This window comes from Equus caballus, chromosome 7 (genome assembly GCF_041296265.1).
Source record: "Equus caballus isolate H_3958 breed thoroughbred chromosome 7, TB-T2T, whole genome shotgun sequence".
Classification (NCBI taxonomy): Eukaryota; Metazoa; Chordata; class Mammalia; order Perissodactyla; family Equidae; genus Equus; species Equus caballus.
The window spans coordinates 98524502-98549957 of NC_091690.1; the positions used below are offsets into that span (position 1 = coordinate 98524502).

Consider the following 25456-nt stretch of genomic DNA (forward strand, 5'->3'; position numbering starts at 1 on the left):
CTGCTAGGATTGCTGATGGACTGAGTGTAGGATGCGGCACAATGAGAGAAGCTCACCTAGGCTCTGAGTCTCTGTGTGTTCTTAGCGCTTATGTCTGGCCTTTCTGCTTATGCCTTCCTTTCTTTCTAAGGAAAAAGATAAGTTTTGCTTTATTTTTGGTTGTTAAGTATTTTCAAATTTATAGACAAATTTCAAGGCTAGTACAAGAACTTCCATAAACCCTTCACCCTTTCTCCCTAAGAAGGACTCCAAGGTCTGGGGCCCGTGTACTTGGCAGTTACTAATCTATTTCTCTTGAAGAAGTGGATAGTCCTTAATACCCAGAGGAAAGTTTCCCCAGGTTAGAAAGCTCACAAAAAGCTAGCAATCCTTTTTGACTCCCTTGTTCCACACCTCAGATCCTAAATGCAGAATGGTTTAATAAAAGTGAAAACCATCTTTGTGAGAATCCTCACAGTTTATCTAGAAGAGAATAAAATGTAAGTAATGGAAATGTTAACCCTTAGAGAGTTTTATAAATTATGGCTTAGCAACAAGACACAAGAAAACAAGCCTTTAAAACTAAAGTTATATAGACACATGGACAATTACATATTTGATAGGTTAAATTAGCATACTACAGAGTAAAATGTATGTAGATTGCAATATTGTAAAAATATCTATGCACATGACAGCTGATAGAAAAAAACCCAAATATTCACTGTGTTAAAATGGTAGACTAATAGGTCACCTGATATTTAAAACATTGCTGTTAATTCTTGTTTTATTCTTTCGATAACAACAGAGAGGAAGTATCTGGTTCGGGAAAAAGCCTTCCTACTTTGATTCAGCAGGCCAGTTTCCCACTTTTCTTCTTTTTTTAAATCTCCTTTCCTCACTATATCCTGGCCACCCTCGTTCATAGAATGAGAAGGAAGAAAGAAACAGTGAAGGGAAGAAGGAGACAGGAGACAAAGGAGAAGCAACAGGAACCAATGATCGCTCCTTTGAAATGTTTCTCACTTTCAACCAGGCATGCCTCCACCCCATTCCACCCCGCCACCCCCCTCCAAGCCAGGACACCTCACCCCTGGACTGCCACCCTCATCCAAGGACCACCACCCTCATCCAAGCCAGGACCCCTCACCCCTGGACCGCCACCCTCATCCAAGCCAGGACCCCTCACCCCTGGACCGCCATCCTCATCCAAGCCAGGACCCCTCACCCCTGGACCGCCACCCTCATCCAAGCCAGGACCCCTCACCCCTGGACCGCCACCCCCGTCCAAGCCAGGACACCTCACCCCTGGACCGCCACCCTCATCCAAGCCAGGACACTTCACCCCTGGACCGTGGTACAACTACCTGGTGTGTCTCCTGCTTCCACTTCTGTGACGTCCTGCCCACAATCCTTTTGCAGCACACTAGCCAAGGTAATTCTTTAAACACATGTCAGATTATGTCACCGCTCTTGTTTTAACCACCCCACCCAGTAGTTTCCCTTTCCCATCTCCTCAGCGGGGTCCAGAACAGCAGGTCTCTGGGTGCCCTGAGACCACTTCAGGGGATTCACGAGGTCAAAACCATTTTCATAATAACACTAAGATAGTATCCCCCTTCTTCACACTTGTTTTCTCTTGAATGTACCAAGTGAATGCGGAAGATCAAAGAATCCCGCTGTCTCCCACTGTCAGGCATTAAAGAGATACACCATTCCGCACTAGCCGGTCACAGCTCCCTACTTCCTATCACAACAAATTCAGGATGTTTGGTACCATCTGACACACTCTTGTCCAACTACACTTCCTCCTAGTCCTTGCACATACCCCTTCCTCGGTTCAGGTCAGCATCTTCAATCTCCCCCAAACAGCTACGCTCGTCACCATCTCTATACTCGAGTCCCACGGCACTCTCTCCCAAGATGGCTCTCCACTTACCCAAAATGTGCCCACCTTTCAAAGCCCAACTCATGCCATCTCTTCTACTGGGCCACGCAGGATCCTCCAAGCATTACTGATGTCCCTTGACTCTGTACTTTACACCCTGGCACAAGGATTGGAATTCAGTTTCATCTCATGCACTAACTCCAATCATATATTAGTGTTTGTCTGAAACGGTGTTGAGAAAGATTCTGAGTCTCAAAAGGGAAAGGAACACCATGATTGGTCAGTGTCTGCCAGTGGGCACAAGTGGAAGGAGAAGGACTTAGTTAGCACTTACTGATGGGTTCCTGGGCATCGGTTCCAGATAATCTCTGTGTGGTAATACATCCCCCTGTTCCTATCACGTAGTCTTTTCTTAGCAAAGAAACATGGAGTGACTTGAACCCTGATGGTAGGAAAAGTTCTGATTAGCTCCTCCAGCCCCTTCCTAACTTCAAGTCAGAGCCCAGCGGAATCCCCTGACCGGCTCCGTCCCTCCCTGTTTTCAGCTCTCTCCTCCCTGACCAACGGGGAAATGGCTCCAGGTGCCAGGTGTTGGTTGTCTCGTTTTGCTTCACCCTGAAGGCTGCACTGCAGGAGTATTGATTCCAGCTCTATCAACAATTTTATTTGCCCCTTTTTCCCTTAATACAGATGTCCATTTTTGCCTACTCATTATCAAAATCATCTAAATGGTAAACTTCCTAAGACTAGAGTGTGTCTCCACGGCAGCACTTGGTAGCCGGGAAAGAACCGGGGTCCAAGCAGGTGCTCAGTGGGGTTGAATGAAAAAGAGGGGAAGCAGACGATGACTCTGCAGGTTAGGGAGCACATTGTCATGACACAGCAGAGAGCAACGTGATTCCGGGATGTTCCATCATCCATGATTAATTCCACGTGCCACCTTTATGAACACTCCCCTCACCCCACTTTTCATGAGACGCCTTCCAGATTTCTCACAGCAACAGGCACTCTACCATGGAGATTTCATTAGAGGTAGAAGCCAGAAAAATAAATATTTATCATGGGACGAAATATCAGGAAAAGTTCTGTATGCTATCAGTGGACAGCTCAGATGGAGCTGAAGCTCAATGTCAACCTGATTTTCTTTTCTTTTCCCCGGAACAATCCAATAGCCTGGTTTAACTCCCATAAGTTGGCTTTGTGATGCTGGGCACTCAGTCGTGCTCTCTGGATCCCAGCTCCTTCCTCTGTCAATGCAGGGAGTGGAGGGGAGATGCATTTAAGGTTTTCTCCGGCTTTAAAGTCCATGATCCATCATCTGAATAGGTATTTGAAGTATTGAATCTGAAAAATGAAGTTATTTTGATTAATATTTAATACAGAAAGTGCTCCGTGATGAAGGACCTGCTTGGATTTGGGGCACGTGGAGGGAGCACTTGCCTACCGTAGAGTGTGCACTTTCGTCGGCCGACCTTCCTGCACTTTCGGAAAACGGTTTACAATGAGAGAACTGGGGACACTGGATTTGATCACAGTCCCAGCTGCCACTCACTGTCTTCTCCGCCAGTGTAGAGGAGCTTTTTATGATATTACTGTCTTCTCATTCCAGGTGAAATTTAAAACGAGCCAAGTCAGTGCTGCCACTGCACTTGGAGATTGTCTTTATCAAATGATTCAACTTAAATGTCCCTCCCCAGTCCTTCGTTTGTGTGTGTCATTATCTCCACTTTCTGCCTCTGCCTCCTTCACCACTTGTAATCCAGCCAGCCCGCATGACTGCCCTTCTCTATCAAGTAGTTCTCCGTGTGACTGCCCCTCTGCGCACTCAGGACTCTGACCTCTCCCTGCTGGGGCAGGCTGCCTGCCTCCCTTAATGAAATAAAGCGGGACCCTGCACTGAACAAGCCAGTCTCGTCACACTTTCTTGAATGCATCGCGTCTTTGTCCTCTTCTGCCTGAAACAACTGTCCCCTCGACTCTTGGCACAGCTCGACTATTCTTGTCCCTCACATTTCCGTCTTCACAAGGCCTTTGCTGATCCCCTCCTCTCCAACACCTGCCATCCTCCATTATCTCCCTAGAGGCTTCCAAAATAACTCTCACGATTACATCATGCTTGGAATTACTTTTTCAATCTCTGAAATCTACCCTAGAATATAACTGCCTGAGGTCAGGGACTGCGTTCATCAGCTCATCAGCATCCTGAGAATCTGGAACTACGCCAGGAATGTTCTAGAATGAGCAGAAGATAGAAAGAGAAAGAGGGTGAAAGAGAAAGAGGATGAGTGGGCCTGGCTCTGTCTTAGAGTGTTACCCTCCCCTTGAGTTTTCTGGCTTTGATCACGGCTGCTGCCCCCACCGTGAGGCAGGACAGCATTGCGTGGGAAAACCTAGGTTTAAATTCAAGTTCTGCTGTTTACTAATTCTAGGGTGTGAGCAAGTGACCTAGCCTGGCTCAACAAGACTCTGTATCTAGAATACACTTTGCAGGGTTACTGTGAGGATAAAATGAGATCATGTCTAAAAAAGGACATGGTGGTTACTCAATAAATATTAATTACTTTCTGTCTCCACTCCCCCACAGCCCCCACGCCAGGTGTACCACTGTTCCTTTAACACAGTGGCTCAAGTGTGGACAAAAACATCTTCTCCTGCTTCTCCTTAGCACATCTGAGACAGACTGGCACTTTACTAATTGCTAAGGGAGAAACAAAAGGTAATTAAACACGGAGAGCTGTGATCCTAAAGATAAAGAGAATCCTATGGAGCAAACTCTTTCCTTTTATTATTCTCTCCATTCACTCATTGTGTCCTAATTAGCAGGGAACTGGTGCAGCCCACCTAGCCTGTAGGCCACACAGCCTTGTAGACGAGGGGAAGCCCTTAGCTCAGAGACGGAACAAGAACCAGCAGAAAGTAATAGGGAGGCAAGAAAATGAAGGTAAAATCGTGGTCCTCAAGGTAGGAAGATAGGGTTGCCAGATTTTATGAGGGGGGTGAGGAGGGGAGCAAGATACCCAATTAAATTTGAAAAATAGCTCTAATTGTCATAGTTTTTCAATTTTTTTAAAAAAGCTGAAATCAGGACACTTAGGCTGTCCCCACAAAGTCAACATAGGATTCAAGTCAAAATCATTAAATACAGGACATGCCCTTGTCTACACAGGATGCTGGGCCAACCTGCCCCAAGGGGAGGGGCCTGTAGTCAAAGGCCAAGTTTGGCCCATTAACATGAGGTTTGAGAGGAGTTTGGCTCAAAGGAGGAGACTTCAACCACTGGCAGACATGCCGTATGCAGAGGGCGCCAGGGACATGCTGGACAGAGGAGTGCTGGGGGGTCGAGCACAGCAAGGAAGGTGGTCCCGGATCCCAGACTTGTTGCTGGCACCCCAAGACAGAACACCAGCACACTGGGAAAGAAGGAGAAGCCTGCAGGACTGAGAAGCAGATCAGGGAGCACTTGGTGGTGGTGGTGATACTCTAAATCTTAAAAAGCAGGCGAGCGGGCACCCAGCAATCAGAGTGGGTGCAGTTCTGGGGGCCCTTGGCCATGGTAGGCACGAACTCTTCAGTTCCCCGACTGTGGGGAGATCCGAGACGTCCTGGAGAGGGTCTAAAGGGGCTGGGTACCTGTGTGCAAAGTCACTCAGGGGGCCAAGGGCAGGACCATTTACCCCAAGATAAAGAGTGCTTCAGCATTTTAACAACCAGGGCAGCCGTTCCACTCTCTACCACAGGATATCAGACCAGCCCCAGCCTGTTCTCAGAAGGGGCAATCTACCCAGGAGGCTCAGCAACAGACTCTGGCTCTAATTCCGACCCCTGCTGGGTGTATCTTGGTCCTGCTGACTATTAAGCATCTGTGGGGGGTGGTTGGCTGACTTGGTGACAGGCGTCTGGTATCGTTTGGAGCAAGGGGAGGCCAGGATAGAGGCCAGACCAAGCACACACACACCTGTATCACATCGCACATCTCTCCCCCTTTGATAAAGATGAAATCTGCGTGTCCTGGACTAGAAGCTCCAGGAGGAAAGAGACCAGAGAAGCAGACACAGCTCTAACGTCCAGCATAACATGAGGATAACGTCAGAGCAGAAGAGCTTGAGCAATATCCAAGGTCTTTCGTTTATTCAACATGCACTCATTTTTAGCTCCTACCATGTGACAAGTATCATGCTTTGCCCTGGGATGATAATAATTAAAATAAAAGTAAATGTTTGCTTGCATTTATCAAATGCTTCCTTTGTACAGTTCTAGTGCTGTGCACTTGACACACGTGTCTTTGTTTAATATTCAAAACTTCTCTCTGAAGGATATTATTTCACCCATCCTTTAGATGAGCTGAGATTTAGACGGTTTAAGTAACTTGGCCAAAAATGCACTACTGGTAAATGGCAGAACCAGGCCTTGAATCCAGGTCATTTGACTCTAAAAACCCCACCTTAAAGGAACCCACCTTCTAAGAAAGGAGAAAAACTCACGAAGAAACCACGACAGTGCAGGGTGATAGGGGCTCTGATAGAGAGAGATGCAAGGTGCACAGGAGCCCAGAGCTGAGCCGCGGTCCAGTCTGGCAACATCAGGAACAGCTTCCCCGCACACCCCAAAGAAGGCGGCATTTAAGGCGGGCTTAATCCCAAATGATTCTCAACTCATTCCCAAAAAACTAAGTCAGCAACTACATACCCTTACTAATTTCCTTAAATATCAGAGGCAAAGCACCTAAGAAATGATTATACCATTGGAGAATTTCAACAAATTGCCGACAAGACTGGCTAAGAGTAAAAATGTAAATTTCAGTGACCAACTTCGAAGTGTAATGGGGTGCATGGTGAGTGTCCCGATTATTATCATATATCCTGTCATGGTGATCGATGCTACAGAATATAATTCTGCTGAAATACTGTCCGTCTTGTCAAAAAGACAAGTTGTAGCTGCCATCAGGTAGCTGTGTGCTGCCTGGCATCCTGGAGGAAAGGCAGTAGATGCTAATTCTTGGGAATGGCAAGAATGGCACAAGCTACTGACATCAGTCATTATGAAGTGAAGGGCTCACCTTCGAGCGCTGCTCTTGGGTTCTGACTGTTTTCTCATTCACCAGCAGAGGATGGTCTTAAAAACAGAACTGGTGGTGGAGGTGGCTGACTGCTGTCAGTCGCTGCCAGGTTAGGGGACAGCAGGACAGAGCAGGATGAGGGTCAGCCTAGGTCTCGGACGCGGTGCTTCTCATCCCAGTTCTCCTACCGGGTAGCGATGTGATCTTGGACAACTCCTTAACCTCTCTGGATGTGTTCTTCCTCTGCAAAAAGAATCCAGCACCAGAACTTCATCACCTCTGACACTCTTTCCACCTCTCAATCATAAGCTACTCGCCAGGCCAAATTCGGGATTAGTATTAGAAGAATCACTCACATGAGAAAGAGACTAGGAAAACCCCTGGTTCTCTGCCTAGAGATGGTCCACTCAGGGAAATTATATTCTTTAGGAGGCTGTTTAATGACAAAGGATTAGTTTTCCACTGTTTTCTCACAAACCAGAAAAGACTTGCCAGGGAAAATGATATCCCCTCTGATTTTTGGCCCTTTTCAATATTAAATGAAATTATGTCAATAACGTGCTCACCACAGGATCTGGAACCGAAAAAATGGCTGCTCCATGAATATTACTTCTTCCTTCTCTTTCTCTAAGTGTCTTGGGTGTCTAATATTCAAATTCCATCTTGGACTTTCCTTTCCAAGCAGAGATTCTCTAGTCGCTGGTTGAAGTGATAACAGGAGATACGTGGAAATGGTTCCCGGTCAGAGATCACCACTCGGCTAAAGAGACCAACTCTATTGATGACCCTCAGTGGCTGGCCCACGTTGTCTCCTACAAGACCCAAACAAATAGCACTGCACATCCCTTCACAAGTCCCCAAAATTTTGAGAAACAGAGCCATGAGAATATCAGACGGGATCCCACGTAACCCCCTTATTACTGATGGAGGCTAAGCTGGAACATAGCGTGGTGTGAGAAGCAATATTGGCCTGCCAACTCCACCCCAAAATTAGGCGGACACCCGCTGAGGGAGAGGCCGGTCTTCCTCTACAAAGGAACAGGAGCAGTGGAGGAATGCTCTCTGTAGGCAAGTCCAAGTCTAAGAGAAGGAGGGCAGAGTGAGGCCCAGCAGACTCAGCATTTCTTTCCAAGTTGACAATCAGGTAGAACCATCATCCCCAGTGGGGAGCAGTAAAGATTTCGAGAGAGGCTAGGACAGCTCCTATGGGAAACCAGGAGTGGGGAAAAAGGCACGCTCCTTGTTCATGAAAGACAGTCCACCAGGAAGATTATAGAAGGAATAAAGGAACACACAAACTAAAAACCAGTCCCAGTTACACTAGGGAGAAAATTTGGAAGAACGTCCAGGCGGCTGAAGCCCTGAGCTGCCCACACAGAAGCAGGCAGGACCGTCAGATCTCCCTCCAAAGTCTCTGGATTTCTGGATGTGTGTCCTTCACTCCCAAGAGAAGGGAGGCTCAGGTTAGAGTCCTGACCATTGAGGAGCAAAGCTGGGCTCATTTGCTGTAGCCGGTGAAACGGAGGGAGTGGTATTAAGGGACACGATGTCCTCTGGGATGATCACTCAGCTGAAAAATTACTTGACCAAACTCAAGCAAGGTGGCAGCGCCACTGCCCAGAAGGGGGCCAGCTGCTAATTACCACGCTCTCTGGAGAGGCACTTCCAACAGTATTTCTGAGTTGTTAATTGATTAAGTTTCAGTTAAATCAATAAAGCTTCCTGGGTCAACTATCTAGGCAATATTGCTCTATAATGATAATGCACAGAAAAGTGTTTATTATCAACTTTCTCTCACTTTGGCTTAATTATTTAAGCACTTATGATTCTGTAGTCTTCCTGCCTCCCCAGAAACCAACTGAGAGGGAAACTGGCAAAGGTTTCACAGAGGCCAGATCTATTTCTAATGGATAAGAGGATCCAATGGAAAATGGACCTCTTTCTCAATTATATGCCAGAGGAGCACAATATCTTCAATCAATCAATGGGCATTTAGCTTAGAACAGTAAGAGCCACCATGGATTGAGTGCTTACGACGTGTCAGGTTCCAGCTAAGTGCTTTGGCGACATTATCTCATTTAATCTTTACAGTTTCCCTGCAAGGTAGTCACTATTATCCCCATTTTCAGATGTGAAAACATGTCAAGTCAGTAAGAGAAAGAGCTAGCATTCAAATCCAAATCTGTTGGTGTTATGGGTTGAACTGTGTTCCCTCAAAATTCTTATATTGAAGTGCTAACTCCCCGCACCTCAAAATGTGACCATATTTGGAAATAAGGTCATTGGAAATACAGTTGGTGAAGTTAAGGTGAGATCACACTGGAGTAGGGTGGATTCCTAATTCAATACGACTGATGTCCTTTTAAAAGGGGAGATTTGGACATAGACATGCACACGGAAGAAATGCTACATGAAGATGAAGGCAGAGATCAGGTGATACTCTACAAGCCAATAACTCCAAAGGTTACCAGCAAACCACCAGAAGCTAGGGCAGAAGCGTGGAGCAGATTCTTGCTCACAGACCTCGGAAGGAACCAACCCTGTTGACACCTTGATTTTGAACTTCTAGCTCCAGAACTGTGAGACAATAAATTTCTATTGTTCAGAGGCCTGGTTTGTGGTACTTTATTATGAGAGCTCCAGCAAACTAATATAGTTGGGTTCCAAACATCTGTGCCTTTCTGTTGGGTCATGTAGTCTAGATGGGCAGAGTCTCTAGCTGCTCTTGAGCCCACCCACCTGGCTAGACTGCCTGGCACCAACCTTTATCGGAGTTTGGATTGAGACTGTGGAGGCACCTCTGACAACATGTCTAGTGTGGTTTCCCCACCTGAAACCTCACCTTCCCCTGCTTGACGAGCTCCCCACCTGTCTTGGTTTCTGAGAAATCCACATTGCCCCCATGCTTTGAGTTAGCAGGCCATGTGTTATTCATTCATTTACTGGAAAAAAAAACCTTACTGAGTGCCTTCTCTGTTCCTACTAATCTTTCATGGAGTTTACAGTCTAGCAGAGGAACGTGGTGTTAAGAAAATTATTACACCTAGAATTATGAGAAGTAGATTCAAAATGCTTGTCTTAGGACCCTACCAAAATTGAGACTGATTCTCGTCTTTATTTTAAGGCTTACTTTGACAGTTTTTAAAATAAACAATAAGATATTTTGAAACATCAGAAGACAGAAGCCAAAGAAATAGTGAATGGTTTTCCTGACTCTGCATTCAAGGCAATGATAAACAGAATCTGGCAATTATCTGTACAGTTCTCAAATTTAGCAAAACTATAAACCTGTATAAGAAGCTACTGAAACCAATGCAGAATAAACCCAAAGAAAACTATACCAAGGCAGGCCGTAAATTAGCATAAATTCAGCAAAGCATCCTGAAAATTAGTGATAAAGATAAAATCTTAAAAGCAGTCAGAAACAAGACACATTGCATAGAGGGAGTAAATAGGTAAGACTGCAGAATTCTCATCAGAAACAACACAAACAAAGAAGATGAAGTGTGGAAACAAAACAATCAACAAACAAATAAACTTGCTAACCTAGAATTCTATAACCAGCAAAAAGATCCTTCAAAAATTAAATTGAATTAGACATATTTAATGAAGTTAAGATTGAGAGAATGTATTGCCAGAAAATGTGCATGACAATAATTTTAAAGGATGTTCTTTAGGCAGAAGGAAAACAATATAAGATGTGTTGAAAAAGGTAATATGCATATAAATATAAAAGACTTTTCATTTTTTAAGCTTTTAAAGAATATAATTAACTATTTAGGACAAATATAACAACTTATTGAGGGATTAGAACAATGTCAAAGTAAAATAAACGACAACATTGCACAAAGGATGAGAGTGGAGGAAAATGGAAGTAGAAGGTTTATAAGATACTTTCATTATGTGTGAAGTGGAATAATATTATTTGAGTAAAGATATGCATTTTAAACTTGAGAGCAACCAAATAAACAAAGCAACAAACAAAGAAGTAATATAGCAAGCTGATAAGCCAATTGGTTGTTATGTGCCATCAAGTCAGCTCTGACTCCTGGTAGCCATGTGAATGAGTGATGTCCACAATGTCCAGTCCTCAGCAGCCCCACTCAGCTCCTATAGACTCATGCCTATGGCTGCCTTTATGGAATCAATCCATTTCATATTTGGTCTTCCTCTTTTCCTGCTGCCTTCTACTTTTCCCAGCATTACTGTCTTTTCCAAACAATCCAGCCTTCTCATGATGTGGCCAAAGTAGGACAGCCTCAGTTGCATCATTTTCCCTCCAGCGATAGTTCAGGCGTAATTTGCTCTAGCACCCACACGTTCACCTTTCTGGCAGCCCAGGGTATCCACAGAGCTCTCCTCCAGCACCATATCTCAAATGAGTCCATTTTTTTCCTGTCAGCCTTCACCATGCAGCTTTTGCACCTGTACACAGTAATTGGGATTACGAGGGTGTGGATAATCTTGGCCTTGGCCTCTAATGACACTTCCTTATGCTTGATTGTCTGTCCCAATTCTTTCATTGCTGCCCTTCTGAGTCTCAGTCTTCTCTTGGTTTCTTTTTTTTTTTTAGATTTTATTTTTTTCCTTTTTCTCCACAAAGCCCCCTGGTACAAAGTTGTATATTCTTCGTTGTGGGTCCTTCTAGTTGTGGCATGTGGGACGCCGCCTCAGCATGGCCTGATGAGCAGTGCCATGTCCGCGCCCAGGATTCGAACCAACGAAACACTGGGTCACCTGCAGTGGAGCGCACGAACCTAACCACTCGGCTATGGGGCCAGCCCCTTTCTTGGTTTCTTGTCTGCAGTCTCTATTTACATTGATGACTGAACCAAGGTAAACAAAACCTTTAACAATTTCAACGTCTTCATTGTCTACATTAAAGTTGTGTAGTTCTTCTGTAGTCATGATTTTTGTCTTGTTGTTCAAATGATAAGCCAATAGTAGAGATAAAACAAACACTAAAAAATAACCAGATCAAAAGGAAATAAGCAAAATGAAAAAAATGAACAAAGAATAGATGAGACAAATAACAATATAGTGAACATAAACCCAAGAATATCAAAATTATATTAAATGTGAAGATTCCGAGGACTCCAATTAAAAGGCAAGGATTACAAGGCCAGATGTTTTTAGAAAGCAAGACTCAACTATTTGCTGCCTAGATGAAAGCACTTTAAATATAAAGACTCAGGATGAAAAAAGATATATTTTGCAGACACTGATCATACGGTTGTAGTGACCATATTAACATCAGGAGAAGTATAGCTCAGGAGAAGGAATAGTGCCATGCATAAAAAGGAACATTTCATAAGATAAGGTGGTCAATTCATCAATAATACGTAAAAGTCCAAAATGCGTATGCCCTTAATAACAGAACTTCAAAATGCATGAAGGAAAAACTGATAGACTTCAAGAAGAAATAGATAAAATTATAGCTGAAAATTTCAACATTCCTCTCTCAGTAACCAATAGAATAAGCAGATAGCAAATGAGAGGGCATATAGAAGAGTCAAACAGCACCATCAGTCAAGTCAAGCTAATTAACATCTACAGAACATTCCACCCCAAAACAGAAGAATGCACATTCTCTACAAATGCACACAAATGCTCAGCAAAATAATCCATAGGCTGCTAAAAAATATATCTCAAAGAATTTAAATGATAAAAATTATATAAAGTATATCTTCTAAACATAATGGAATTAAATAATCAGTCAATAACAAAAAAAAAATCTTGAAAATCCCCCCAAATTTGGAAATTAAGCAATATGTTTCCAAGTGATCCACGGGTCAAAGAGAGAAATTAGAAAATATTTTTAACTGAATGATGATGACAACTCAACATGAATTAAGATTTGGGGGTGAACCTAAAGCCATACGTACAGGGAAATTTGTAGTTTTAAATGCTTATATTATAAAAGAAGATAAGTGCAAAATAAATTATCTAAGCTTCAATCTTAGGAAGGTAGAAAAAGAAGAGTAAATTAAACCCAATATAATTGAATAAAACTACAAATACAATGGGGCCGGCCCGGTGGCGCAGCGGTTAAGTTCGCATGTTCCACTTTGGTGGCTGGGGGTTTGCCGGTTCGAATCCCGGGTGTGGACATGGTACCACTTGGCAGGCCATGCTGTGGTAGGCATCCCACATAGAAGTAGAAGAAGATGGGCACGGCTGTTAGCTCAGGGCCAGTCTTCCTCAGCAAAAAGAGGAGGATTGGCGGCAGATGTTAGCTCAGGGCTAATCTTCCTGAAAACAAAAACAAAAGCCAAAAAACTACAAATATAAGAATCAGCCCCATAGCTGAGTGGTTAATTTCATGTGTTCTGCTTTAGCAGCCCAGGGTTTCGCCGGTTCCGATTCTGGGCGCGGACCTACCACTGCTCCTCAGGCCATGCTGAGGCAGCATCCCACGTAGCATAGCCAGACTGAGGTACAACTAGAATATGCGGCTATGGACTGGGGAGCTTTGGGGAGAAGAAAATAAAATTGGCAACAGATGTTAGCTCAGGTGCCAATCTAAAAAGAAAAAAATACAAAAATAGAATCGTGTATTTAGTATAAATGGTGAACTTGACACCTGCCTCTGTATATGGCATTCCTCAGCCAACCCAGGAGACGACAGGCCTCTCTGCTTCTATAGTCATCAAGTGGGGATAGTTATTTTTGAAATTATTGATAAAAAACAAATTGAGATTCTCAGTGAAGAGCTTTTCATTACTGTCCTGTAGGGAGTTCAGGCATGCCCGCCTGCTTTCTCAAAATTTGTATATCTATTAAAAACGGGGATGGCAAGTAACTAATTTTATAGACCAATTAACCCGGCCTTTGAAATATTCTTCTAGTAATCAAATCTGAACAAAATTATGTGCCCATGTTTAGGTTAACCCAAAAAACCAACCAAAAAAAGAATTCTCATGTACAAAATTTTCTTTATTAAAATTGAAATGGTCATTAAACTGAGATTAAAGGGACCTCTTATGACAAAAATTGCCTTGCTCCAAACTAATCACTTCCATTTTAAGGTAATCCCCATTTTAAGGTAACCCTAAAAAAAAACCACACCTCCGCTTCAAGAATTCCATGGGGAATTCTGACCAGTGATCTGTCTCCCTTTGTCTGAAAGTGCCTGCTGAAGCTGCCCGTGACTGTGCAGCTTGGGGAGCAGATTTATTTCAGTTCACTTTGACTGGGTCAAAGGCCATGGCAGTTAAAATCCTTTGAGTTTCTAATTGTTCGCTTCCAGCCCAGGATGAAGTCAGTCTAGGTTTGCTAGCTTTCCTGTTGCTGGAAAGCAGTCTGCTGCAATAGCTGTGAGCTGACCACTATCCCCATCGCCATGGAGAAGGAGGAATGCAGCTTCTGCATAAGCGTCAACACCACCTGGTGTGCGGGCCATTGCTTGGCCTTGCTGAAGCGAGGGTGCTGAGAGTCCGGATGAGGCAACTTGCCTTAATTTCTACTTTACCAATATTTTAAGTTTCCCAAGTAACAGCCATGAATCCCTTAGCCAACACTGTCTGTGTTGTGATTGAGGTTAATTACCACGATATTCGTTTGGGTTTGGATTTAATTTAGGTAAAACAAAATTTGGGGCAGCTCAGATGGATGTAAATGAATGCTTCAGTAATGCGCCAATTTTGCATTTTAAAAGTATTTTTCTGCTAGCTTTACCTATTGAGGGATAAACATGGGCATGAGTACATATCTATATTTAATCATGGAATGCTGTCAATAGCCTCAAAAAGCCAATTGCAATAATAAAAGGCATGCCTCTGCAGTATGATAGCACAAAAATTCATTTAAAACCAAATAAAAATGCCAGCAGCCAATTATAAAATTTATTTTATTGGTCCACTGTAATACCAATGCCAACCAGCAGCCTGTGAACAGCCAATCCCTGTAGACTAGAACCAGAATGAACCAGCAAACCCACTTCCTTCTTCACACTCTTCAGAAAACCCAGGCATGGAGGCGTCCAGCCGCGTGTGTACACTCTCGCAGCCTCTACACAACAGGCCGGTTAAAGGGGAAAGTGTGTCTCCTTTGCCATTTTTCTGTGGCATCTGGCTGTGCAGGAGTTTGACAAACTGAAACTGAAAGAGCCTGCATTTTAAGGAATATGCTTTATTTGATATTAAATTAATTTGATCAATAAAACTCACCTTACTGCACTTTTGGTGGCATACAGACCTGGTGGCCAGTTAGGAAAATGAGTTAAACAGCAGTCCCTTCTCTCCCTTAAAACCAATTATTTTCTCATTGGGCAAGTCAAAGAGTGAAAAAGATTTGGCCTGAATTAAATGTTTTGATACTGAAACTGTATTATGTACTTTTGGGTTAAGAACCCTGCAAATATACAGAATTTAAGGCAGTGGCAATGAAGAACCCGAAAGGCAATAGAATGTCCAGAATCCGATATGAGACTTCCTTAACACTTTAGGCCAAGTATCAATAAGTCAGCTTATGACTGTTACTCCTCCTTCAAATATACATGGAAAAGAACACTTGGAAGTATTTTTCTGAGCAATTAAACCCAAGTCTTATGTGTTTTTTTCTATCATTAATATAGTTTCAGGTTAGTAAGAACCAAAGAAAAAGCCATCTTAAAATTCTAAAAGTCATACCTTCATCTTTATATTCTTTTATACTGTACAAATTCAAAGCTTTACAAGAAATATTAAATATGTAAGCACTATCACAGTGGGGAGGAAGGATGCAGTTTATTTTCTGTGGCCAAAAGGATGCAGTTACACTTTCTGTGACTTCCAGGACAGTTTAGAAAAGTGGGGTACCAGAAGAGCTCCTTTATGAGGTCAAGGTTCCTATGCTTATGGATCCTAGAAGCTGGTTTTCAGAGAGCAAATATTCCAGCAAGCAGTTCTATCCCTGTCACATTTTGATTAAGCCAAACAGAAACTTCCAGAATATTGTAACCTAAGGTTCTCCTTCCTAAACTCCTCAGGACCTGGTGTACAAGGACCCAGCCCGGCCCAACATCCAGAAAACATGCACCTTCAAGGAGCTGGTGTACGAGACAGTGAAAGTGCCTGGCTGTGCTCACCACGCAGACTCCCTGAACACGTACCCGGTGGCCACTGCCTGTCACTGTGGCAAATGTAATAGCGACAGCACTGACTGCACCGTGCGAGGTCTGGGGCCCAGCTACTGCTCCTTCGGTGACATGAAGGAATAAAGAGCGCTGACGCTGTGGGCTGCCTGCCCTTGTCCTGAAGGACCAAGTTACCCAAAATGTCTGTGTGTCCCATGTGCTCAGGCTGAAAACAGCTGTGGGAGCTCCTGCTGACCTCTGCTTTCCTGGCAGAGCGGGAGCTGCAGGAACTGAGGGCAGGGGCGGGAGCCCACCACCACTTAACCCTGTGTCCTAGGGCTGGGCTCTGTCAGTTTCATGCAACTGGAATTAAGTTGTTTCCCGTTTTGAATAGACTTAGAGGTCCTTTAGAGCATGCTCATGATTTTACAGATGAGAAACCTAGACTTGCGAGAAGGAGGTCTCAAGATGATTAGGTAGGAGAACTAAATGGAACACAATCTCCTAGTAGATGCATGGCCTGCAGGAGCACGGCCAATGCTGCTATATAGCATCATACAGCAGGTACCTAGCTCTATGTCTAGTTGTAGATTACTGAGGGGATAGTGAGGAAGCTGCGGCGACTGAGCCAAGACTGCCCACTTTTCTGCTGATCCACAGAGGTGGCGGCATCAGTTCCACCTTGTCTGTGTTTTCCTGGCAGAGAAGCTGTTGTTGACCTGTGCAGGTGGGAGCAGGGGAGGAGAATGGTAAGCCAGGAACAGGGCAACCATTCAGGATTTGCAGTCTGAAATACCAAATCTTAATTTTTATTTCAGATTTGAATTAAAAGCCAAGGCAAGAACTATTAATTTGGGCCTGTGGAAATTCAATGGTAAAACCACTAAATATCTTTTCCAGAATTGTTATCCCGTACATAGTCTATTGCTTAAAAAAGTTTGATCAAGAATTTCTAGTCTCCCACAAAACTCCCTCTCAGGCAATCAGACATCACCTGTCACTAGTTGCTGTGCCATCTCGACCAGAATCCTCCTCCTTTTGTGGGATGGGAACCTTAAAGTCCATGTGACAGCACATCAAGCAACTTAACAAGGTACCTTAAATTAGTTGTCAATTAACTTTTCACAGAAATAGTTCTCAAAAAGTGTTGGCAGTCTAGAGAGAAAAGCTGTGTTTTTTGGGCTCTCTGCATTTGCTTTGTCACTTGACTATATGTTCTCTCAAATCTATTCTTTTCAAAAGACTACACACTGAAAATGCTTCATGAATTAAATTGCTTTTAAAGATATTAACTCTTAGGATCTCCACTTTGAAACATACTTAAATCTCAACAATGTGATCTACCAAAGGCACGTTAGATTTTTTCACGTTCTTGAACTACTCACACGTGACACATACATGTGTATTTTCATAATATTAGTGGGAAATTATTAGAACTGTATTTTAAAATGCTTCTGTAGGGGCTGGCCCCGTGGCCGAGTGGTTAAGTTTGCGTGATCTGCTGCAGGCGGCCCAGTGTTTTGTTGGTTCGAATCCTGGGCATGGACATGGCACTGCTCATCAAACCACGCTGAGGCAGCGTCCCACATACCACAACTAGAAGGACCCACAACGAAGAATATACAACTATGTACTGGAGGGGCTTTGGGGAGAAAAAGGAAAAAATAAAATCTTTTAAAATGCTTCTGTAAATATTACCTGTGCTCATCATTCCCTTGGAAATATCAATAAGAATTCCAATGGATTTTAGTGGCCTTTTCCCCCTAAAATATACCCACCAAAATTGCTTCAGTGAAACTTTCTGTCATTTTCTGAAGTCATCACTTTCTTAATTTATCCCTATTGCTCCTCACCCCTCAGTCTACATTAAAATTGATTTATTATCGGAAACCCTTAGCATATCTTATTTGTCTGTAGCTCAGATTCAGTGGGAAGTCTTTTTTGGAATCTAGTTAAAAGCTCAAGCTAATATACTTTTGAGCACATGAATATCAAGGATTACTCTTCTCAATAGATGCATAAAAATCATTTGACAAAATTCAACACTCTTTTTTGATTAAAAAAAAAAACTTTCAACAAATTGGGTATAGAAGGAATGCACCTCAACATAATAAAGGCCATATATGACAAGTTTACAGCTCAACATCGTACTCAATGGTGAAAGGTTGAAAGCTTTTCCTCTAAGATCAGGAACAAGACAAGGATGTCCACTCTCACCACTCCTATTCGACACAGTACTGGAAGTCCTAACCAGAGCAATCAGTCAAGAAAAAGATATAAAAGTCATCCAAATCAGGAAAGATGAAGTGAAATTGTCTCAGTTTACAGATGACATGATCTCATGTAAGAAAACCCTAAAGACTGCACCCCAAAACTGTTAGAACTAATAAACGAATACAGTAAAGTTTCAGGATACAAAATCAACATGTAAAAGTCAGTTGTGTTTCTATAGACTAACAACAAACTATCTGAAAAAAAATAAAACAATCTCAGGGGCTGGCCCCATGACATAGTGGTTAAGTCCAGTGCACTCCACTTCGGCAGCCCAGGTTTATGGGTTCAGATCCTGGGCATGGACATACACCACTTGTCAGCCATGCTGTGGCGGTGACCCACATACAAAACAGAGGAAGACTGGCACAGATGTTAGCTCAGGGTAAATCTTCCTCAGCAAAAAATATAAAAATAAAACAATCTCATTCATAATAGCATCAAAAACAATAGAATACTTTGGATATGACACCACAACATAAACACATAACAACAAAAGCAAAAGTAAATAAGTGGGACTATATCAAACTAAAAAGTTTCTGCACAGCAAAATAAATTATCAATAGAATAAAGAGGCAACCTACAGAATGGAAGAAAATATTTGCAAACCACATATCTGATAAGAGGGTAATATCCAAAATATATGAGGAACTCACAAGACTCAATAGCAAAGACACAAATAATCTGATTAGAAAATGGGCAAAGGACCTAAACAGATATTTTTTCAAACAAGATATAAATGGCCAACAGGTATATGAAAGGTGTTGAACACCACTACTCATCAGAGAGATGCAAATCAAAACCACAATAAATATCCCCTCACACCTGTCAGAATGGCTATTATCAAAAAGGCAAGACCAAAGAGTGCTAGTGAGGATGGGGAGAAAAGGAAACTCTTGTGCACTGTTGGTGGGATTTAAATCAGTACAGCCACCATGGAAAACAGTATAGTGGTTCCTCAAAAAATTAAAGACAGAGCTACCATATGATCCAGCAATCCCACTTCTGGGTATATATCAGAAGGAAATAGAATCATTATCTCAAAGAGATATCTGAACTCTCATGTTCATTGCAGCATTATTTATAATAGCCAAGACATAGAAACAACTTTTCTGTAGACAGATGAATGGATAAATAAGATGTGTGTATATATATACATATGCGATGGAATATTATTCAGCCATAAAAAGGAAATCCTGCCATCTGAGACGACATGGATGGACCTGTAGGCATTAGGCTAAGTGAAACTAGAGACACAGAGTAAGACAAATACTGTATAATCTCACTTATATGTGGAATTAAAAAAAAAAATTGAACTCATAGAAACAAAGAGTAGATTGGTCATTGCCAAGAGCTGGGGGACAGAGGGAATGGGTAAGGTGGTCAAAGGGTACAAACTTCCAGTTATAAGATGAGTAAGTTCTGAGGGTCCGATGTACAGCATGGTGACTATAGTTAAATGTGTTGTATACTTGAAAGTTGCTAAGAGAGATCTTAAAAGTTCTCACCACAGAAATAAACAAACAAAAAGGTAACTATGTGAGGTGGTGGATGTTGATTAACCTTATTTGTGGTAATCATTTCACGATATAATACGCATATCAAATCATCACATTGCACACCTTAAACCTACACAGTGTTGGATGTCAATTATACCCCAATAAAGCTGGAAAAGAACTTAAAATAAATTATTTTAAAAAAAGGATTATTCTTTCCAAATGTTTTTTTTTCATCCAATTTGAAATTCTCAAATTGAGTACATATTAAATTGGTGGGTCTCTCATAATAATCATCTTCCTTGTTGTTCAAGAAGAGATGTGATTATATTTTTTTGATGGAACAAAGACGTAAGGACAAAATGAGAGTTGAATAGAATTGTGGAATGAGAGAGAATAGAAGCCTCCAGCTCAAAGCTGCCGTTTACTGGCTGTTAACACTGGGGCCCGAGATCACAAAGGCCGCAAGATGATCAGAACTACAACTCTGCACTCCTCATTTTTAGACTCTCTTTGGAATATTTCTCACTATGCCAAACACTTTGTCAACCAAACTAGCTGATTCAGGTGTGGCTAACTGTAAAGTGTAGACCACCACATACATCTGTATTTCTGCAACACTTTTATGCCAAACCACGCTGCAGCTCTGGTCATCAAAATAACGAGTTAGCGGCTCCCTGGATGCAGGGATCCTGTCTGCCTCACTCCCTCCTGTGTAAACCCTTGGCATTTTCGTGGTCTAATTGGATTGATTCAAACTGAACTGAGAATCTTTTCCCCTGCAATTTCTATCCAGTTTTGTCTCCTGGAACCATCCAAAACAAGATTAATCTCTTTCCTGCTTGAACACCACTCACATAAGGAGAGCAACTATGTTCTCATCGTCAGCCTGAAGATTAGCAGTTCATTCGATTGTCCTTTGAATAATCCAGTGTCCAGACAGGCCCTTCCATGGTCCTGATCAATATTCTTTTGTATGTTAAGGACTTGTGTAAAGTGTGGGGATTCATAAAGGGCAAAATAGACCCAGACAGAAGACAGTAAATAACCACAAACAACAGATGTGAATGGAAGGTCTTCGAAGACCGTGGATACATGACGATGAAGTCCTGAGCTCCTGGCTGGATGCCTGATGGGTACGAGGCTCTAATGACCTGGTCAGCACTCTGTCTTACTATTCTCTGAGCACTACGGGTCTGTGTAGTCAGCCTGTGGTCAAACACCACTCCTTTTCAAGTGAACCTGAAGTGATTGTTTTTACTTACTGAGGTTTGAACCGTTAAGACAAAGCCTTTTGCCTATTTCAAAGATAAGCATTCTTCTTTGCACCTGGTGTTACTACCTACCAACGAAACTCAGTCAGCTTACTGAGTTTGGACTTTATATCATTTATTCCTTGCATTTCTTTTCACATAGAAAACAGGAAAAAAATATTCAAGACAAGAACTTAAAGGGAGAAGGTGAAAGATCTAAGACCTATCAGATTACCGATATTTTACCAACATGAACACAGAAGCTTTGCTTACATACCACAGGCTGCCCAGAGAAGTGGCCAAGGAATACTGGTCTGAGAAAACCCTCATTGCTAATAGGTAGCAAAGTAGATGATTTAGAGCAGAGATGTGAGTGAAAAATCCCAGCTTGACTCCTTTCTGTGTGCTGCTGGTTACCTCTCTGAGCTTGTGTCCTCATTTTCAAAACAGGGATAATATTTATAACCATGTCACAGTAAGAGCTAACATTTATATGGCAGCTACTATGAGCTGGGGACTATTTATTTCTTAACTCACATAATCCTCATATCACCCTTTGAAGTGAGTACTATCACTATCTCCATTTTATAGGAGAAGTAACAGAGGTTCAGAAAAGTTTAATAGTTTGCACAGGTCATATAGCTGTTAAGTGGTTAAGTTGGGGTCTAAACACAGAGAATGAGCTCCAGAGTTTCTGCTTATAGCCATGGCACCATCCTGCCTTACTAGTCGAAGCATGAACTCGAGGGTTGAGCTGAAGATTATGCCTCTCATATTGCCATCACTCCCCTCAGCTGCAGAAAGAAAAGAGAGCACTGGGCTAGGAGTGAGTCAGGGGGACTGGGTCCTACTCTCAGCTCCTCCCTGACCAGCTGTGTGAAACTGAGCAAGTTACTTGATCTCTCTGGGCCTCAGAATCCTCATCTGTGAAATGAAAATGTCCAGGGGTCATGAATTCATGCTTGGAGATGCCCAAAGTGTAACGCAATGAATGAAACAGACTAAGGCATACTCTTTCCATAGAGAAACGCTTTGCTTGCACACACAGCACATACAGCACGTGAGCACACAGGGGGCATTCAATAAAGCTGCAGCTGCCATCATTTACTTCTCCCTTTCCCTTTTTCCCCAGACTCCTCCAGAGTTTTCAACCGCAGGAAAAGTTAGAAAAGCTACCTCTCTCAGTAACTCTCACCACTTCAGGCCCCAGAGAAAGCTGCTAGCATGGAAATGGCCTTGCGGAGGAAGGCCAGCGGCCAGCCTGTTTCTGAGCCTGTTTAGTCTCCCAACAGCTGAACTTGGCCTTCTGGCCAGCTCTGAGCCTGCCACACCAAAGGCTCTTTAGACCCAAGGCCAGGAACGCACAGTGCTCTGGAAGCAGTCATAGCCTCCCAAATCCACTTAATCCCTTAATTCCTGCCTCCTGGCGCGGCAGGAGCCCACACAGAATGCCGGCCTCGGCTTCTACCCAACAGCATCAGCAAAGACCTGAGCCCCTCGCAGCCACTCTGCTCTGATCACGAGGCTGGGCTCCGACATCCTCAAACCCTGAGGCCCCCGCCTTCAGAGGCAACGTTCTCCTGCGTGGCTGGAGTTTGCTGATGCGAAAGTGAAGAAATCCAAGGTACGTTTGATATTTGGACAAATGTCGAATGTTTCCCGTACATACCAGATAGGAAATATAAGTGAGGGACTTTAAAAAAAAAAACGAAAAAGGCAAGCAAGCAGGCTGCTCTGAGTCTCGTGTTGCTTCCTTCTCTAACAGAGGGTTCTAGAAAGGTAAGTGAGACTCCTCTGCATTCCGAAATGCAGACCTTAGTATGCTCTCCCTATTGCCATCACCCCTCTCAGCAGCAGAAAAGAGAACATTGGCTGGAAGGGAGTCGGGAGGCCTGGGTCCCACTCACGGCTCCTCCCTGACTAGCTCTGTGATCCTGGACAAGTTACTTGATCTCTCTGGGCCTCAGAATTCTCATCTGTAAAATGAAGATGGCTGCAGGTTGCAAATTCATGCTCAAAGAGGCCCAGAGAGTAATGACGAGGGACCATTCTTTCAACGGAAAAAAGCTTTGCTTGCATGTTTAATGCATAATAATACTGTCCAGTTTCAGAAAGAAATATGTTCACTTTCATTTAGTAAACTTTTAATTTTAGAAAATTTAAGATTTCCAAAAAAGTGGCAAAAATAGCACCCCACACCCAGCTTCCTCTCCTGTTAACATCTTATATTAGTATTATACATTTATCACAACTCTTTTTTCTTAAAATATGCAGTCCTCTCAGCCTATCTAGAGATATGAGAACAGAGTTATAGTTCTCCGCTAAAGAAGAACAGAGTGCAATCTTGTCTTGATCGTTCAGCCCCAGTTAGAGACGCTTAAGGAGTGGAGCAGAAGCAGCTGACAGGCACAAATCCAGCGGTGCAAGGAGCTGCAGCACAGACCCACCGTGTGGATGGCGACCACACAGGAATGCAGAGCCTATATTTCTAGATCTCTGCATTTTATTTTTGTTTTTGTTTTCAGATAAGGCAGAAATACAGATTTTTATGTGAAACATGTCCATTATTAAAGGTTGGCTTATTTCTTTTCCTTTCTCAAAATACAATGCTGGCTGAATAAAACTGTGCTAGCTGGATGTGGCCCATGACTTTCACTTTGAGATTGCTGGTTGTGTTAGTTTCCCTGGGCTAAAGTCAAGGTGTAAACAGGGCTGGTCCCTTCCAGAGGTTCTGAGGGGAGAGTCTGTGTCTCTACCTTTTCAGCTTCCAGTGGCCTCCTGCTTTCCTGGGCTTGTGGCCCCTTGCTCTTTGCTCCATCTCCGAAGCACATGGCTCCAACTCTGCTTCTGTCATCATGTCACCTTCTCTTAGGACTCTGAGTGCTCCGCATCCTTCTTGTAAGAAGCACGATGATTACATTGGGCCCACACAGATAATCCAGGACAATGTCCCCACCTCAAGATCCCTAACTCAATCAAATTCGAAAATCCCCTTTTGCCATATGAGGTAACATTCACAGGTTCCGAAAGATTAGGAAGCGGACATACACGGGAGTCATTACACAGTCTGCCACATTAGTTTAGAAGCTAAATTCCTTTCCAGCTTCTATATTAAAGGATTCTCTTCTGGATCACTCCCAGCCACACGAGTCTTCCTTACGGTTCCATCTTCTTGGCCTCCCATCAGAGAAGCAACCTTGGCGAATATTGGTGGGGCAGCCGCCATGTGCCCAGTAGTGTTTCAGCAACAGAGGGGAAGAGAAAATATAAAAGAACAAATATTTTCTTCTCTTCCAGAGATTTCTGATGCACTTATGAAAGGACGAGAATTTACAGAAGGTGCAGTGCTCTGAGAACTCACTTCACTAGAAAGATTCTCATTAGATCTAGGAGAAAGAGTTGGCTATACACCCTTTTCTTGAACAGCAGAATATTACAGAAGTATGAACCATATTACCCATTTACTGACACTTGGTGGAACACTCATTAGTCACCATTTCCACATAGGACCCTCGATAATCCACACTAGGACACAGGCTGTGACAACACAGGTCCAGGATGAAGGGGATGAGCAAAGCCAAGCTCTCTGAGGTGAAACTCTTGGAGGTGACATGGCCAGGGCCACTTTTTCCCCCTAACTCAACTTTATACCAAATACTACAGCCATAAACTACTAGGCAGGAAGGGCATCTTATCATTGGAAGTCTGAAGAGGGCATCTTTGGAGTGTCTGCCCCACACGTCAGTAAATGACCCTACCCACTTTCTCAGCAAAATATATATCCCTCCAACTCACCAAAATGTCTTCTTGTCATATCTTTGCAATTGTTGACTGGATTTGATTGAACCAGAAGGCATTTGATGCATACGGTTCCATCCCTGGACATTTGGAATTACAACCAAGAGTCGACTTAGTTGAGGCCTCTAACAAAATTTGGAAGGTGAAGTATGACCATCTTTCTCCATCACAGACCAGGGGTGTAGAGAGAACCACACAAAGAGAGCGTAAGCAAGGCCTGAAACAATCACACATGAGACTCAAGTGACATCCAGACCAGCTTCACGGCTTTTCTGTTTCTGCTTCCAGGCACTTCCCGGCTGCATTATTTGGTTTGGCTGCTCTTGAGTTCTAAGAGAAAGCCCTGTTTCTTTAAAATAAATTCCCTATCTTTTGTTAGGTGAGAGCAAGTTGGCTTCTGTTACCCGGAACTCAAAAGTATTACAGTCCTTTGCAAGTCTCAAAGAGCTGCCCCTGAAGGGCTCCCATCCATGGCTGTCTCCACTAAGAACGTCTTCTACTGTTACTGCACTCGGATCCCTGTCCTTTAGGAACTATTTTGGAAGAATTTGGCACCTGGCGCTTGTAAGACTTGAGAACAGAGGACACCTTAGGCAACACAATTCACACGTCACTTTTGCAGAAGCAAAATCTTTGGCCTAATTTCTCAAAATAACATCATTT

The 25456-nt window shown here is 43.1% G+C and overlaps 1 protein-coding gene across 1 annotated transcript; it reads left to right on the forward strand.

Annotated features, from left to right (window-relative positions):
* The first annotated feature begins 14175 nt into the window (after positions 1-14175).
* LOC100072550 (follitropin subunit beta) lies at positions 14176-16119 on the forward strand. The gene is given in 2 exon segments (XM_014741631.3): positions 14176-14327; positions 15882-16119. Coding segments are annotated over 2 exon segments (390 nt in total).
* Positions 16120-25456: the final 9337 nt, after the last annotated feature.